The 14,611-nt window shown below is 43.5% G+C and overlaps 3 protein-coding genes and 1 long non-coding RNA gene across 10 annotated transcripts; 2 read left to right on the top strand and 2 right to left on the bottom strand.

The window, feature by feature from the left end:
- The first annotated feature begins 357 nt into the window (after positions 1-357).
- Positions 358-9,380, top strand: inpp4aa (inositol polyphosphate-4-phosphatase type I Aa). Of its 2 annotated transcripts, none has more exons than XM_088383603.1 (24): positions 358-511; positions 2,822-3,053; positions 3,143-3,187; positions 3,389-3,507; positions 3,570-3,686; positions 3,773-3,852; positions 3,935-4,052; positions 4,133-4,223; positions 4,300-4,447; positions 4,582-4,712; positions 4,827-4,931; positions 5,106-5,214; positions 5,291-5,308; positions 5,381-5,561; positions 5,701-5,955; positions 6,022-6,169; positions 6,308-6,340; positions 6,554-6,726; positions 6,787-6,910; positions 7,013-7,280; positions 7,434-7,531; positions 7,605-7,717; positions 7,787-7,941; positions 8,004-9,380. In XM_088383603.1, exons 2-24 carry the CDS (start codon positions 2,924-2,926, stop codon positions 8,134-8,136), a joined length of 2,892 nt encoding a protein of 963 aa, XP_088239729.1. In that variant the 5' UTR covers positions 358-511; positions 2,822-2,923; the 3' UTR covers positions 8,137-9,380. The 2 variants fall into 2 exon arrangements, with proteins under 2 accessions (XP_088239729.1, XP_088239728.1); XM_088383602.1 differs by having other exon boundaries at positions 409-570.
- On the bottom strand, positions 6,471-10,205 carry LOC148393952 (uncharacterized). 3 transcript variants are annotated; one of them, XR_015859991.1, is made up of 4 exons: positions 10,045-10,205; positions 9,711-9,822; positions 9,434-9,500; positions 6,471-6,745 (listed from the first exon to the last, which is right to left on the bottom strand). It is a non-coding gene; the product is annotated as an uncharacterized LOC148393952 (long non-coding RNA). The 3 variants fall into 3 exon arrangements; XR_015859992.1 differs by lacking the exon at positions 9,434-9,500 and having other exon boundaries at positions 9,715-9,822; positions 10,045-10,197; XR_015859990.1 differs by lacking the exon at positions 9,434-9,500 and having other exon boundaries at positions 10,045-10,197.
- Positions 10,206-10,666: 461 nt separating this feature from the next.
- LOC148393953 (inosine-uridine preferring nucleoside hydrolase) lies at positions 10,667-13,643 on the top strand. Of its 4 annotated transcripts, none has more exons than XM_088382938.1 (8): positions 10,684-10,862; positions 10,942-11,037; positions 11,292-11,334; positions 11,517-11,704; positions 12,144-12,323; positions 12,533-12,644; positions 12,727-12,863; positions 12,954-13,643. In XM_088382938.1, the coding sequence occupies exons 4-8, from the start codon at positions 11,525-11,527 to the stop codon at positions 13,299-13,301; spliced, it is 957 nt and encodes a 318-aa protein (XP_088239064.1). In that variant the 5' UTR covers positions 10,684-10,862; positions 10,942-11,037; positions 11,292-11,334; positions 11,517-11,524; the 3' UTR covers positions 13,302-13,643. The 4 variants fall into 4 exon arrangements, with proteins under 4 accessions (XP_088239062.1, XP_088239064.1, XP_088239063.1 ...); XM_088382937.1 differs by having other exon boundaries at positions 10,688-10,862; positions 11,243-11,334; XM_088382936.1 differs by lacking the exon at positions 10,942-11,037 and having other exon boundaries at positions 10,667-10,862; positions 11,243-11,334.
- Positions 12,356-14,537, bottom strand: coa5 (cytochrome C oxidase assembly factor 5). Its single transcript, XM_088382940.1, has 3 exons — positions 14,291-14,537; positions 14,034-14,117; positions 12,356-13,960 (listed from the first exon to the last, which is right to left on the bottom strand). Exons 1-3 carry the CDS (start codon positions 14,390-14,392, stop codon positions 13,919-13,921), a joined length of 228 nt encoding a protein of 75 aa, XP_088239066.1. The 5' UTR covers positions 14,393-14,537; the 3' UTR covers positions 12,356-13,918.
- Between the last annotated feature and the right edge of the window lie 74 nt (positions 14,538-14,611).

Genomic DNA, 14,611 nt, shown 5'->3' on the forward strand with positions numbered 1-14,611 from the left:
GCATACTGATTGTAATTATGACATTAATTTGACTAGTTTATTAGTTCATGTTTTTGATCACAAAAATCTGAAATATTTACAAAAGTAAAGCATGATTTCTATCACATAGTTCAAACACAATGTTTTTTATAAAAATAACATGTCATGAATACAAAAATTAAGCGTGCACAGTGGTACGGGCGGCTACAACGTTTTCCTCGACTGACTGCTTTTTAAAACCAAATAATAACGGTGTTTTTAAATACGTCAACAATGGCGACGTCATTACAATTGCGTATGCCACAGCATCATGGAGGCCACAAATGAACCAGCGGTAATAGAGAACTTTTATGAAGGCAGCTTCAAAGCAGACTTTTAGCTCCCTCTAGTGGCTTTAAAGTGACGTTGCAGGGTGTCACAGGGAGTCTGGGCGAGTCTCGTGCAGCCTGCAGACGCCGTCGAGCAGCCAGGATGGATGCAGCAACGCTCGGCTTACGATGACAACACGTTTTCTTCCTTGATTCTCCCAAAGGTCGGATTTCTGAGATTTACATGAAATACCTGATGACGTCACGCATTCAGAGCGAGAAGGTGCTGAAATGAATAGCGATGTGGCTGTTTTTGTTTTCATCTGTGCTCCCCCTCTCTCCTCCCCCTCCTTCATTTTGTAAGCATCAGCAGACATCATGACGGAAATTTGTAATAGTGTGTATATTGTTGTGTTACTGTGTGACACTACTACACACAGTAGCTGTTCAAGTGATGCAAGCATCCAAGTAAACAGACGAGATGACACAACATGTTTCATGCGGGATTAAAATCCAGGCCATTGGTTGTGGATTATTAGGAGGGAAGGGGAATGTTTTCATTTATTTACAACTCGATTTGAGTCCTTTTAGGTGGACCAAAAATACCTTGTTTTGCTGTCAAAGTGGCGCTTAAGGGTACCACCCCAGTGACAAGTCAGTGTTGCAGAGGTAGTCAACCTGAGGTCCATGGGCCACATACCTCCCGCAGTCATATTGGAGCCGGTCCGCTCTGCTAATATGAAACGAAATTTGATTTCTGTAGGAGTGTGAATGCGGTACTGAAATGCGGTGGAATGAATCTGAAATGCGGGAAAAGATGTGACATTATATTTTTCCCCTAGATTTTGCTTTAGTTCGATTTGTTTTTCCTCAAGTGTGTGCTAAGTCAAACTTAAAGACTGATCAATGATTGAGCAAATAAACACTGGAGCTTTCCTCCGCATTAAAGTGATGCTGTGACGTCAATAATAATAAAAGTTTTCTGAGAGCCTCATGATGCGGCTTAATGTTAATGATGCGTTTCTATTGAGTATTTTGGGGGAACAGCTGGTGCTGACTGCATCTGTAGGCTTCTCGCAAGGAACTCTGGAGATCTGCAGGCAGTGCTACAAAAAAACCCTAAATAGAAATAAAATGACGTCCATAAAGATGGAGTGGTGAATGGTAGCTGAACCTGGATGAGCTTTTCTGCAGTGATGAAATTAGCATCTTATGTGAATAAGTTACCACCGAAGTCCGTCAATCTCCACGATTGTTTTTTGCTGGTTCCAACTAATGCATTCAAAGCAACATGTTTGCTTTCCTCATATTTGTGTGGGGGGGGTCGCCTAATGAGCGACATAATGGAGAAGCTCGCCACATGCATCTGAGGATGGTGGTGGTTGTCAAACATGTCACCACAATGATCTGTGACTCCCTGGGTCGATGTACCAAACCGACTGTGACACTCCTACAGAGCATCCCCCCCCCCCCCCCACCCTAACCAACATTCACATTTTCTTTTCACACACACAGGCTATACGAGCTCATCTGTGACTGAGCAGAAGAGCAGCATGTGTGGGACTGGGCGGGTGACGTCAAAACAGACTCATATGTAAAAATAGAGCGCCATGGCGGATGCTCTTACACATGAACACACAATGACATACGCACATAGAAAAACACACACACACACACACACACACACACACACACACACACACACATGCATGTTTAAAGCACTTCTGTATTTGTTGGTGTAAAGTCACATCTACTGACTTGTGATGTGTGTTTTTTTTTTAAACTTACCTTAGAGGATTTTACAATTAATTAGACATATTTTTTATTTACAGTTTGGACAGTGGAGACAATAACCATTTTTATGACTCCATTACTCATTTTGTAATATATTTTCCCCCAATTCTTTTGAAATATTTTTTTACCTTTTTTTTTTTACAAACATTATTATTAGCATTTTATTTTAATTTTACCCATCCTACAATGTAGTCAGTGGTCAATGTAGTATTTTTATCATTATTATTATCAGTAGTAGTAGTGGTACTTTGCAATGATGCTTTTTAAAATGACAATTTATTTTATGAGCTTTAAAAACTTCTCTTCAGACTTCAATTTCGAAATATTTATCAAATTTCCCATCTAACCTAAGGTTATAGGTGTAGATGGGACCCCATTGTTACTTTATTTCCCATTCCCAGGTAACTAGCAACTAGTCATGTAGTATTAGGAAAAGTATAACTTATGTTTTGATTAATTCTATGCTTCCAATTTTATGAGCAGTTTGTGGAACAAAAATATTCCACCTTTTAACATGAGCAGATTGAGCAGGGGTATTTTTAGTCATGTGAAAGTTCACACTGGGAAAGGTTTGCCACTGCCTACATTAGCACATCAACAGAGTCGGCGCATGGAAGAAGATAATTGTGTCAATTTAAATGCAGCCAGCTGGGTGAGAAGATGATGTCATCAGTGTCTCATCTGTCTCCATGGCGACATCAGACTAACCCCCTCTCCTCTTCCTGTTTGCCTTTCATTAGTGACTCATGCGTAACTGCTGAGGTCATCGCACGAGACGTCCATATCGCAAGGGAAGTTCAGGTTGAAGGTTCTCTTGAAATTTCTTCAAGACAAAAAAAAGGATGCATCCACAGCCGCGACGTGACCCATCCATGTCTGGGAAAGAGCGCAGCCCCCGTCACAGGCCGTGGTCAGTCTACCGGGCCAACACGTTTGATCTTTCGTCGGAGATGATGGGGCTGGCTCTGTCAGGTAACCATGTGACCGTATCCGTGGTAACGCTGCTCCATTTATGACAAAAAAGCTATTCCAATTGAGCTCTCCTTCTCTTCGGTCTACAGGCAACAGTCAGGACCCGGACGAGCCAGTGTTAGAGTTCAGTTTGGGTAAGAATGTGTTTTGGAGATGGACATGAACTTAGACTTCACAAAATTTAATTTATGAAAGGAGCCTTACGCTAGGATTTGCACCACAGGACTTTGGATAGCTCAAACTCGGTCCAGAACAGTTCGATCTCACTTAACCAACAACATGTGAAAGCAGAGCAAAGAATTAGTGACCGCTCCAGAACTTTCTGTTTCCTCCAGTCTGCAGCGAGCTGGTCACACCCACTGTGGACCGTAAGCCCAGCAGCTTTGTGGCCGTCAGCTGCACCACTCCCCCCCAAGCCTTCTGGACCAAACACTCTCAAACCGAAATTATTGAGGTACATAAACCTTCCTCGCTCCTCTCAAGGACAACATAGACCTTCTTCCATGTTGCCTGCAGGGGACAAGTAACCCCATCTTCTTGAGCAGCGTGGCCTTCTTCCAGGACTCTCTAATCACTCAGCAGACACAGGTCAAGCTCTCGGTCTATGATGTGAAGGATCGCTCCCAGGGCACTGTAAGTCACATCCGGATTTTTTTTTGGGGTCACGATCAAACCAAACCGTTTGGTGAACTCTCGGAAATACCACTTCTGTCAAACAGATGTACTTGCTCGGCTCGGCCATATTTTCCTTGAAGGAGCTCCTGCAGGACAAACACCATCGTCTGCACCTGGCTCTCAGGTAGCCCATCTCAATGTTTTCCTCCTTTCAAGTGACCCCCCCCATCTGGACTGGGGATCACGCTCATTGAGTTTACTTCCAGGTCGGCCGAGAATGAGCGAGTGGGCAACCTCACAGTCATCGCCTGGCAGATTGAGGAGAAACACGAGCAGAAAGCTTCGGTTGCCAAACTACAGCGAGGAGACACTGTTAACGGAAGGGTGAGTATCTATACTTCTTCCGACATAGTGTGAATACTTTGCCTCGGTATGTTGAAATGAAAAGTCATCTACGGTTCTAGATGGTTCTTCCAGTTGACGAAAGCCTGACTGAATCTAAAGGCATCAAGTCCAAGTCTTCGTCCCTGTGTAAAGATCCCCTGCTGAAGGCCGGTGAGTATCATCAGAGAGCATCTGAACTTCAAGAAAGTTTTTATGGTGTCACGCCGATGTTTCCCGTCGTTCCCAGTGTTCGGAGGTGTCATGTCGCACACGTACCGTTTCCCCACGACGGACGGCAACCATCTCCGCGTCCTCGAGCAGATGGCTGAGAGCGTGCTCTCCCTCCACATCCCTCGACAGTTTGTGAAGTTGCTTCTGGAAGAAGACGCTGTCAGGTAACATTGCCAGATAAATATTTGAATGGGATTAATAATTGTCAGCTAGAACACGAAATAGTAGAACGAAGAATCCAGACATCACCGGAATCCATCTGCAATATTCAATTGAGAGTGGTGATGATGTCTCACAGATGTTGTGAACTGGAAGAACTGGGCGAGTTGTCTCCGTGCTGGGAGAACCTCAGGAGGCAGATCATCACTCAGTACCAGACCATCATTCTCACATATCAGGAGACCATTAGTGACCTGCATGAATACAAAGGTAAGAGCCACAAGTTGAAGATACAGGAACACAACATTTAAGCAAAGCCATATTATTCGAAATAGAAGAAAAAAAAATGAATGAAAATAAACAGTAGCCTTTCTTCTCTTTCAGGACCTTCTTTTAAATCCAGCACACTGAAGGCTGAGCGGAAGTTGGAATTTATTCCGACAAATTTGCACATCCAGAGGATGAGAGTACAAGGAGATTCCGGCTATGGTAACTCACAATCCAATGACATCCAGTAATTAAGAGCCGAGTATTATTATCTTCATTAAGGTGGAATTTTTGACACTTTTCTTGCATTGGATCTTATTAGATTGGGCAGCTAATATTTTTTGTAATGTATTTAGTGTTGCTTTCACTGACCCTTGACCCGTGTCGTTCAATCAGACCACACGTACGACGTGGTGACCAACGGCGCACCCGCTGCACATCATCAAGGCTTTAAAGGTTGCGGCCTTAGGAAGCTTCTGCAAAAGCTTGAAGAGGCCAGACAACAGTAAGTAGTACGCATTTAAAATAATTAGAAATAAACATAACACCCTTTTCCTTTTTTTTTTTTTGTGCACTGCCAGCTCTTACGAGGAAGAAAGGTAAGACTGATGATGTCATTGGTGTGTTGTGGCCGCACATTTACCTCCCAAATCGAAATGTTTTTTCGGTAGTTCGGCCGGGCCGAGAGGAATGGCGTACCAGCCGCAGGATATCGTCCGAGCAAAGGAGCTGATTGGCCAAATTAACACGCTGAAGACCCAAGTGTGCTACTACATTGAGCGTCTGACCAGAGCGGCTAAGGAGCGCTCGGCCAACGCCCTGGAGAGAACTTTAGCTGTCCTCAAGGAGAAGGTGTGGTTCTTTTGCGCTGCTTTAGAGCGCCTCGTTGTTGTGGGGTGGGGGAAAAGCCCTGAATTGTGAGGCGCACGTGCTAACCAGCTTACTTAACATTGAAGTTTTATTGAACAATCTATCTGCTGGCCTCTTTCAGACTCGTCAGTTGGTGAGCGTCTGCGACTCCAAGCTCTTGTCCTCGGCCATCATCGCCCTGGCCGCCGCCCGCCCAGGCACTCCGTCCCCTTCCTCATCCTCCCTCTCGCCTTCCTCGCGTTCACCTTCGCGCTCTCCAGCTCACCACCCATCGTCCCCTTCGAGGGTGGCTACCTCACCCTCCCGCCTCGCCACCCCGCCGGAGAGCATCGACGCGATTAAAAACAAGCGAGCCTCCTTGAATGCGGAGGAGTGGGTACGAGAACATCCATGAGACTCGTGCGTGGACTTCTTTACGAATCTTTATCCTATGTGTGTGCAGGAGAAGGTGTGGCTGAATGTGGACAAGAGTCTAGAATGCGTTATCCAGAAGGTGGACAGGATGCTGCGAGGGGATCAGCTCCAGAGCGACAGCAGCTCTGATGATGTGTTTGCGTTGGCCAGTGAAGATACTACAAACACCCAAAAAGGTCAAGCTCTTATTTTGTCATAGTTGAGGATATATATTGAAATGTTTATTGTCGGCAGCATTTTGAACATATCTCCTGGCATGCAAGAAAAGAAACATTTGAATAAACGTGTTGACTCGTACTCCCTCTCTCTGCTAGGGAGCAGTCCTGAGCGGGGAAAAACATCTCCAGGTAAGGCCTGAATCAAGACTATCTAGTTGACCTCTCCATCATGCATGAGGTCACTCAAGATCTCCACATACTTGACTCTCAGTGGGTACAACGAAATTTACGGAGTCTGTCTTTGGAATTGTTGGAGGCATTTATTAAAAAAGGGGCTAATCCATTAATTGAAGAATGGCTTGGAAAATAAGGTGTGATGTACCACAAACCTCTTTCCCGCAGGAGAGTGGGCCGAGGCCCTGCACCCTCTTCTCTCCACGCTGAGCGACCGCGCCTCGCTAATGAGCGACAAAGCCAAGAAAGCCATGGTGTTCCTCCTCATGCAGGACAGCGCCCCTACCATCGCCATGAGCCTCACACTGCAGTACCGCCGCGACGTCGTCTTCTGCCAGACGGTCAGTTCTCTGCGGCCGCCTGCAACGGGATGAAGATGATTTTTGCTGGTGTGCTTACAGATAACAGCTCTTATCTGCGGATTTGTCCTCAAGCTGAGGAACAGCCTGTGTGATTCGGGCTTCCTCAAGCAGCTCCACACCATCGGCCTGTTGGTGCAGTATGAGAGCTTGCTCAGCACCTACGGTAATGTGCGAGTGTACACCGACGCTTTTCGAATGCATATTAAGATAATATTAGAAGGTGCGTCAGTGGTGAGATTGCTCCAATGTGTTTGGGCACCTTTAGGTGAGGAACTTGCCATGTTGGAGGACATGAGCGTCGGGGTGACCGACCTGAGGAACGTCACCTTTAAGATCACGCAAGCGAGTACGGTCTTCAGTCCCGACATGCTTCCCGTCATCACAGGAAACAGGAACGGCTTTAATGTCAGGGTCCCCATCCCCGCGGCCATTTTCGACGGTCTGCCGAGGGAAATCCAAAATGGGATGCTGCTGCGCGTGCAACCCGTCCTCTTCAACGTAGGCATCAATGAGCAGCAAACGCTGGCTGAGAAGTAAGTTGATACAAATCTCATTAACGAGACAGAATTACGATAGAAATGCGGATTTAATCGGAATTCGATCAAGTTCAGCAAGTTTCCATGTTCGAGTGGACGAATAATGATTCATTTGAGGATGATTTGATTCGAACGATTGTTGGTGTGCAGGTTTGGTGACACATCTCTGCAGGACGTCATCAATACGGAGAGCATGGCTCGTCTCAGCTTGTATTACGACCACTTTAAAGAAGTCCTGCCGGAAGATTGTCAGTCCACTCTGCTTTAAAGCATCAACAGTAAAAATGTCTCCCTCGCCTTCACTCTTCGTTCTCCTCATAGGTCTTCCTCGCTCACGTAGCACCACCAATCTGCCCGATTTGCTCAAACAGCTCAGCCACAACGTCAACGCCAAAAAGAGCAAGAATGTGGAGATTTTGTGGCAAGCAGCAGAGGTACACTAACAAATCGTCACCCTCTGACCTCAATGCAGATATTTTGACCCCAAAAAATGTCTTCTGCAGGCGTGCAGACGTCTGAACGGCGTGCGCTTCACAAGCTGCAAGAGTGCCAAGGACCGCACGGCTATGTCCTTGACGCTGGAGCAGTGTCACATCCTGCAGCAGGAACACGCTTTAGCGCCGCAGGTCTTCTACCAGGCCCTGGACTGTATGCGCAGGTCAGTTGCTCGCCAGATGTTCATCACTCCTAACCTTAACCCTAACCCAGTCATTCTTGCAGCGAGGGCTGTAGACGGGAGAATACGATGAAGAATGTGGGATGTCGCAAATACGCCTTTAACTCACTCCAGCTCAAGGCCTTCCCCAAAGAATATCGCCCCCCGGAGGGCACGTACGGGAAAGTTGAATCCTAACTGGAGAAGATTGATAAATTTACAGCATACACACACACGCACACAGTGACAGTTGTTGTGTTTAGTCACCAATAAGGAGATTTGTTTATTTCCAAGTGCTATTGTAGATTGTTTTTTAGTGATTTTGTTTCCTTTCAGTTGAATTACAACAAAGTACTATTAGTGGCAAACTGAAGAAAAAATTCATTTAAGAACACTCAAGTATTCCTCTTGACTCAAATTTTAACAAGCGAATTTCAAAATTCTCCTATTCTCACAATATTACAACTTTAACAATGACGATACAAGACTTTATTCTCATGACATTTTTAATGTTAAAACTATACACAAACTTTATTCTATTTTTTTGCTTCAATCTTGAAACTATCTTGAAAACGTGAAACTTTATTCTCATAATTATGACTTTAGTCTTAAGATTATAAGATTTTACAAGTCAATATAACATCTAGAAAATATATTTATTCTCATGTTAAGACTAATTTTGAAAATAAAACTTAATCCTCACAAGATTACGACTTTAATCTTAAAAACATGACTTTTGTCTTGATTGAAAATATGAAAATAAATCTCAAAACAGTACAAATTTACAAATTTAAAAAGACCCAGCCTACCAATTGTCTTTTTAAAATCTTTCTGGAACTGACATCACACAGCTGAAAAATGCTACCTTCACAGACGCACGCTTTGAATTTGGACACAGCTTCAGTTTGGTCCTAATACTTCTTTATGCATAGCAATCTACTGATATTTCTTTATTTTTCTTTCCCTAAATGCCACAGATGAGATAATGAGTATATGTGCAGGAAAACAGATTGCATGAAATGTTACAAGCGCACCAGATGTGGATTGAACGTTATTTGATTGCACACTGGAAGCTCTTGGAGAAGAACCCCATGCAGCATGTATTGGTTTGAGTTGCCGCATTCAGTGGAATTATGCACATTGTTACAAAAATAGTGATTTTTGCACGGGATTAAGAAAAATAATTATTGTTTGCGGTAAAGCATAAATTGTATTGAGCTTTAACAGCACCTCCTTTGTTGCTGCCATAGCAGGCCCCATGTACCTCACTGTACTGTAACAGACACTGCCAATTTTAATTTAGAAATTATATTTTGCTTAGAGCTATTTGTGTTCATGTATGTTGTTAAGATTATTGCATAAATTACATGTGCATAGGTGGAAGAGCTTGTAAAAATGGCTGCTGAATAAAAGATGGTCAACTCCAAAAATGGGTGAGAAAATGATATGTGGCCTGAAATGTTTATTTCTTGTTTTCTTATACACACTGACTCACCATGATGTTCTTGTGTTTCAAGTACATGGGCCAGACGTGGCCGGGGTGGTCTGGCACCATGTAGTTCCTTGAAAGCAGCGATTTCCAACCAGATTAAAATTGTCAGACTAATTTGTTGAAAATTGTGATTTATTTAAAATATGACAATGACGTATCGTGACAGACAACGTAACTGACGATTTTCCATTATGTGGAAGAAGGTACGGCAGATTAGATCATCCAGCTGTATCAACAATTTGTGTTCAGAACTAGGCCAATATGTTATTTATTTACATACTTACTGGCGAGTGTATTTTAACATCATGGGTTTCCACACTTGAGGACTTGACCAGACTGGGATTCCACTCTTGTTCGGGTTTTTAATGAGCGAAACAATCAAGGTGAAAAACCTTTAAAACACATACAAGAAAATGGATGAGTTTAAACAAAAGGTACAATTTCCTTCCAAATAAACAATGCAGATAAAGTTCAGGTCATTTCACCAAAAGAAGGAAAGAAAGGGTATTGAACATAAAGTTACACTTTCAAACAAAAGGGTTAGGGTTAGTTTTTCAAACACAATTTAATGCTTGTCATAAATAAATGAGTCCAGTTGAGAACTGTGAGCTCACCTGTAGTCTCTTTGGTCTCCTCTTCCCATGAGTTTTTTTTTTCCTTTCTCCGTGGAGCTCAGTGCGTTGCTCGCTGATCTAAAAAGATTGTTTTTTTTGGCTGTTTGCTGCTTATAAACCCTGGCGTGCGCGTACTCCCAATCAGGATTGATTGCGCTCAACTGTTGAGGCGCTCTGAGGAGCGCCCCTGCGTGCTGCGCGTTCACGTCATACCCCTGCAGTGCCCCCTTGTGGTCACATGCACCCACAGACAGGTGCGCACTTCTCGGGTCACCGCAACACTATTCAGTGAATACGGTAATGATGAAAAAGCATCTCGCTTACGTTAATGAGCTCAAAAGAAAATGTTTTTTCTTTTATTTAAGTCACACACTCTCACACACATGCGTGAGAATCGAACTCATAGTGCTTGCAATCAAAACAGGCGAGTGTACCACTTCATCATCAACCATCCCCGAAAAAAAAAGTGTTTGCAATTCTCGTAATGACACACGAATTTGATGCACAATAAAACGATGTGGCGGGCCGTATCTGGCCCCCGGGCCTTGAGTTTGACACCAGTGCTTTAAGGCAACAACCGGAAATGACGTTTCATGCCGCTGGTCCTCCAGCATAAAGTTGAGCCCTCTCTCTCTCTCTATTTTTTTTTAACCCACACAAATTTTATGCTACATTTTTAGGATGTCTTAAATTCGAGTAAGGTTTTATTGTGTACAAATGCAAAAAATGACGTGCAAATTCTTACTCTCTTGACCCTTCTCTTGCCCCCCGTGCATGGCGCTGTGTGTTACCGTCTTGCGCCGCAGCTTTGCACCGAGGTAATCTTAAATTCTTTCAATTATTAACATTAGAAGAGAAAATTGTTGCTTTATATGGACTGTGAATTTCCTGTTGTAGTATCGACGTGAGCGTGAGAGAGTAACGCGAGGGTAACCAGATTTGGGTTGCGGAAAAAAGGGGACGCCTCATATTTTCGAGGACGCCTGGGCAAAGGTTTTCTCAACATTGACTTTTGGGACTTTATATTCTTAACTTTATTCTCACTACTGTGTAATGTTTTTATGTAGTACTGCTACAGATTCCTGCAAAAAAAAAAAAAACTTGACATGCCTTTCAACAACCTTTCATTTTGTAACATTTGACCTTTTCTTTTAACATGAAATCATCTAACTTTATTCTTGTAACATTTTAACAACAGTTTCTTGGCAACAACAGCTATCAACTGTCATTGTTTCTTCTTTCCGAAGACTTCAGCAATCACACGCTTCACTTCATTTTTATATCCAAAAGGTAAGTATGGTCGCCTAAGTTAGTGTTTCTCCACCTAAAAAAAAAATACTTGGCTCTCCAAGTAATGCCATTTTGACAAATGATAAAATACAGTAGCGTAGTAGTCCAAAGTGGATACAACTTGAGTTAAGCAACTGAACTGTACTGTAAACATAACTTAACTGTTAAATTGTGCAAAAAAGCCTCCAGAATGAGCAAGAAGCTGCTGATGGATGTGGACTGTGGTGTGGATGACGCGCAGGCCATCATGTTAGCACTAGCCGCCCCCAACGTGGACCTGCTGGGAGTGACATGCGTGCACGGAAACACCACAGTGGAGAACGTGTGCAGGAACACGCTGCGGGTTTTGCAGGCTTGTGATCGGCTAGAGGTGGGTCCATTTTGATTTGACTTGGAAATATGGAGATTTGGAAGAGGTTGCATCACATGAGTCAAGTTGACTGCACTCATGTGACCTTCAGGGACGGACAATGATTTACTTGTCCTCCAACCAGGAAGCCTCAGTTAGTAAATGTCTGTTACATTTTTCTTTCCTGAGATATTTGCTTTTGTTCAAATGATGGCTTGATTTTCATAATATTGTGACTTTTTGAAATGTGGCTTGATTTTTGGAAAATTGACTACTTGGATAGACTTTGACAATACTCTCATTAAGCTAGAATTTTCTTGAAAAAAATATTAGAACTTAATTTACATGATCTTTAGATGTTTTTTTCCCCCAATATCTTACATTACAACTCTAGTCTTGTCAATTTTGTTCAGGTAAAATCTTCAACTCAACCCCTCGAGTGCTTCATTTCATGTGCTAGATTCCAGTATTTAAAGGTGCTGCCAAGCCCCTCCTTGGCAACACGATGAACGCGAGCCACTTCCACGGGCTGGACGGCCTCGGGGACGCCCCTGACCCGAATGCTCCCAGCGTGGACCTGGTGCAGGACGAAGGCGCCGTGTCAGCTATGATCAGAATTGTCAATGAGAACCCTGGAGAGGTGAGCCACTGCTATATTAGGTACACCTAAGCTCCTTTCTAACTAATAAAGTTGTACATTTATTGGTAGTTTATGAGATGTATTAGAAATTTTAGTTGCTCGTGTGAAATTCAATAGCCAAGTCTGTCTGGAAAAACAGTTCCACGAGAGAAAATACAATCCATGCTGTTATGTGACCTGTGTGTGGGCTTCTCTCGCATTTCTGCAAGGTATCACTGGTTGCCACGGCGCCACTCACCAACTTGGCTCTGGCCGTAAGGTTGGAACCGTCTTTGCCGAGCAAGCTGCGGGCGCTCTACATCATGGGAGGCAACACTGAATGTCAGTCAAGTCGAACATCATCAACAATAGATGACTGTGTGGAGTTTTTGTTAAGTGACACATTTACGGCCGCTTTGAGCAGCACGAGGGAACACCACGGTGTGCGGGGAGTTTAACTTCACAGCTGATCCGGAAGCGGCGTACATCGTGCTGAACGAATACCAGTGTCCAACCTACTTGGCATGCTGGGAGTTCACGTGCTACAGCCAGCTGTCCTGGGTGAGCACATAACAGGTTATTTGTGTAACAAACATTCCAGCAGAGTTCATGATTTATTGAACCTGAACACCATCTCTCTGCTTCTAAAAGGAGTTCTGTGACGCCTGGCTGGCGCAGCCCACACACAAAGCTCGCTTCATGGCACGCATCTTCCGCCACAGCATCGAGGCGTCACTCAGCGAGCACGTCCAGAAGGTGTTCGTGGGCGGCAGCGGATTCGTTTCCTGTGACTCGTACGCCGCGGCCGCCGCCGTGGATGACGCGTTAGTCACCGAGACCGACTGTTACCCGGTCAGCGTGGAGCTGACAGGCACGCACACACGAGGCATGATGGTGGTGGACAAGATGGGATTGCTCAAGAAGACTCACAAGGCTTTTATCATGAAGAAGGTGGACATGGAGAGGTTTAAGGAGATGATGATGGCCGCCTTGAAATAGTTCTTAATGCTTGAAGAACAATAGTCACACTAATAGAACTGAGTCACACTGAACTAGGTTAATGTTTTTCTTCACATTAATAAAATGAGTATACTGGCTCTTGTTTGCGAGGACGATTAAGTAGTGCACACTATGATTAGCTGCTTGTCTGATTGGTCCAATTTAACTTTATTTTTTTACCTTTTTTACTCATAATGTAGGGAACAAGATGATATGCACACATCTAATGTGTATTGTTAGCCCCAAGAACATGACCAGCAACTGGTTCACTTCTAAAAATAGCTCACTAATAATGGGCCACTGTGACTTTTGAAGAATTAAAACAGAACATTTTTATACTCATTGTATGTGTTTTATTGTGATTTTGTTCTTGATTCATAAATCAACTTTATTTTCAGTGTGGCTCTACTATCTAGTTTTCAACAATAGGCACAGTTTCATAATACTCCACCTGCAAAAACTAATAAAAAGTAAAAGCAAAAATGTCTCTCTTAATTTGCTTAAGTGTCAAATAACTTTTCTTGGAACTTTGACAGTCCTTTGCTGCTCTCTGACATCCTGAGCTGTTCAAGCAAGCAGGAAGAGGAGAAGCTTAACTGGCACAATTCTTGCAGTCTTTAATATCCCTTTCTTCCTCTGAATCTTGACCTTGTGTCCAGCTGCGATAGAAGAGTGTGGAGAATGTGAATGGACATTTTCAGTGTTTGGTGCCGAGTCTTTTCACAAACTCACCATAGATCTCTTGCACTCAAAAAATGACGTCTGCAGGGCTTTGCAGTGGCCTTCCTTCAAGCATTCACTGGGCATTTTGCCCTCCTAAAAAAGGTGTAAAGGAATATAGACTCAATATGCATTTGCATACGGATAGAATGAGTTCCATTGTTGCAGGTGATCCATGGTTGAAGATTTGGAGCGTAATTCAAGCAATTTTTCTAAATACTTTAACACAAAAGCGTTCATATTAAAAGCGATAGGCAGGTGTGGCTTACCTTAAGGACGCAGTCATGTTGAAGGAGACAAGCTTTAAAGTCCTCTCTTAGCCCAGCACAGGCTCGGTTATCTTCCTCTTTATCTTCGTAATATTTCGGCATTGCAAAATTCTGTTGACAACAATAACATAAATAACCTCAATGGTGCGAAAACCAAAAGGGTTGACATCTATTTTAGTTGTTATGAACGCACTCCGGGGCCATTTTGAAAACGCGTTGCATGATGGGAAACAGGAAATGCTGACAGAAATGCATCATGGGAGCAGTTGTAGTTTTTATCGTTTCTGCGAGAGCCAAAAAAAGCATACAACTGTAGGCCCA

Source organism: Syngnathus floridae, chromosome 8, assembly GCF_059516105.1.
Source record: "Syngnathus floridae isolate MCC-2025c chromosome 8, RoL_Sflo_1.0, whole genome shotgun sequence".
In the NCBI taxonomy this organism is placed as follows: domain Eukaryota; kingdom Metazoa; phylum Chordata; class Actinopteri; order Syngnathiformes; family Syngnathidae; genus Syngnathus; species Syngnathus floridae.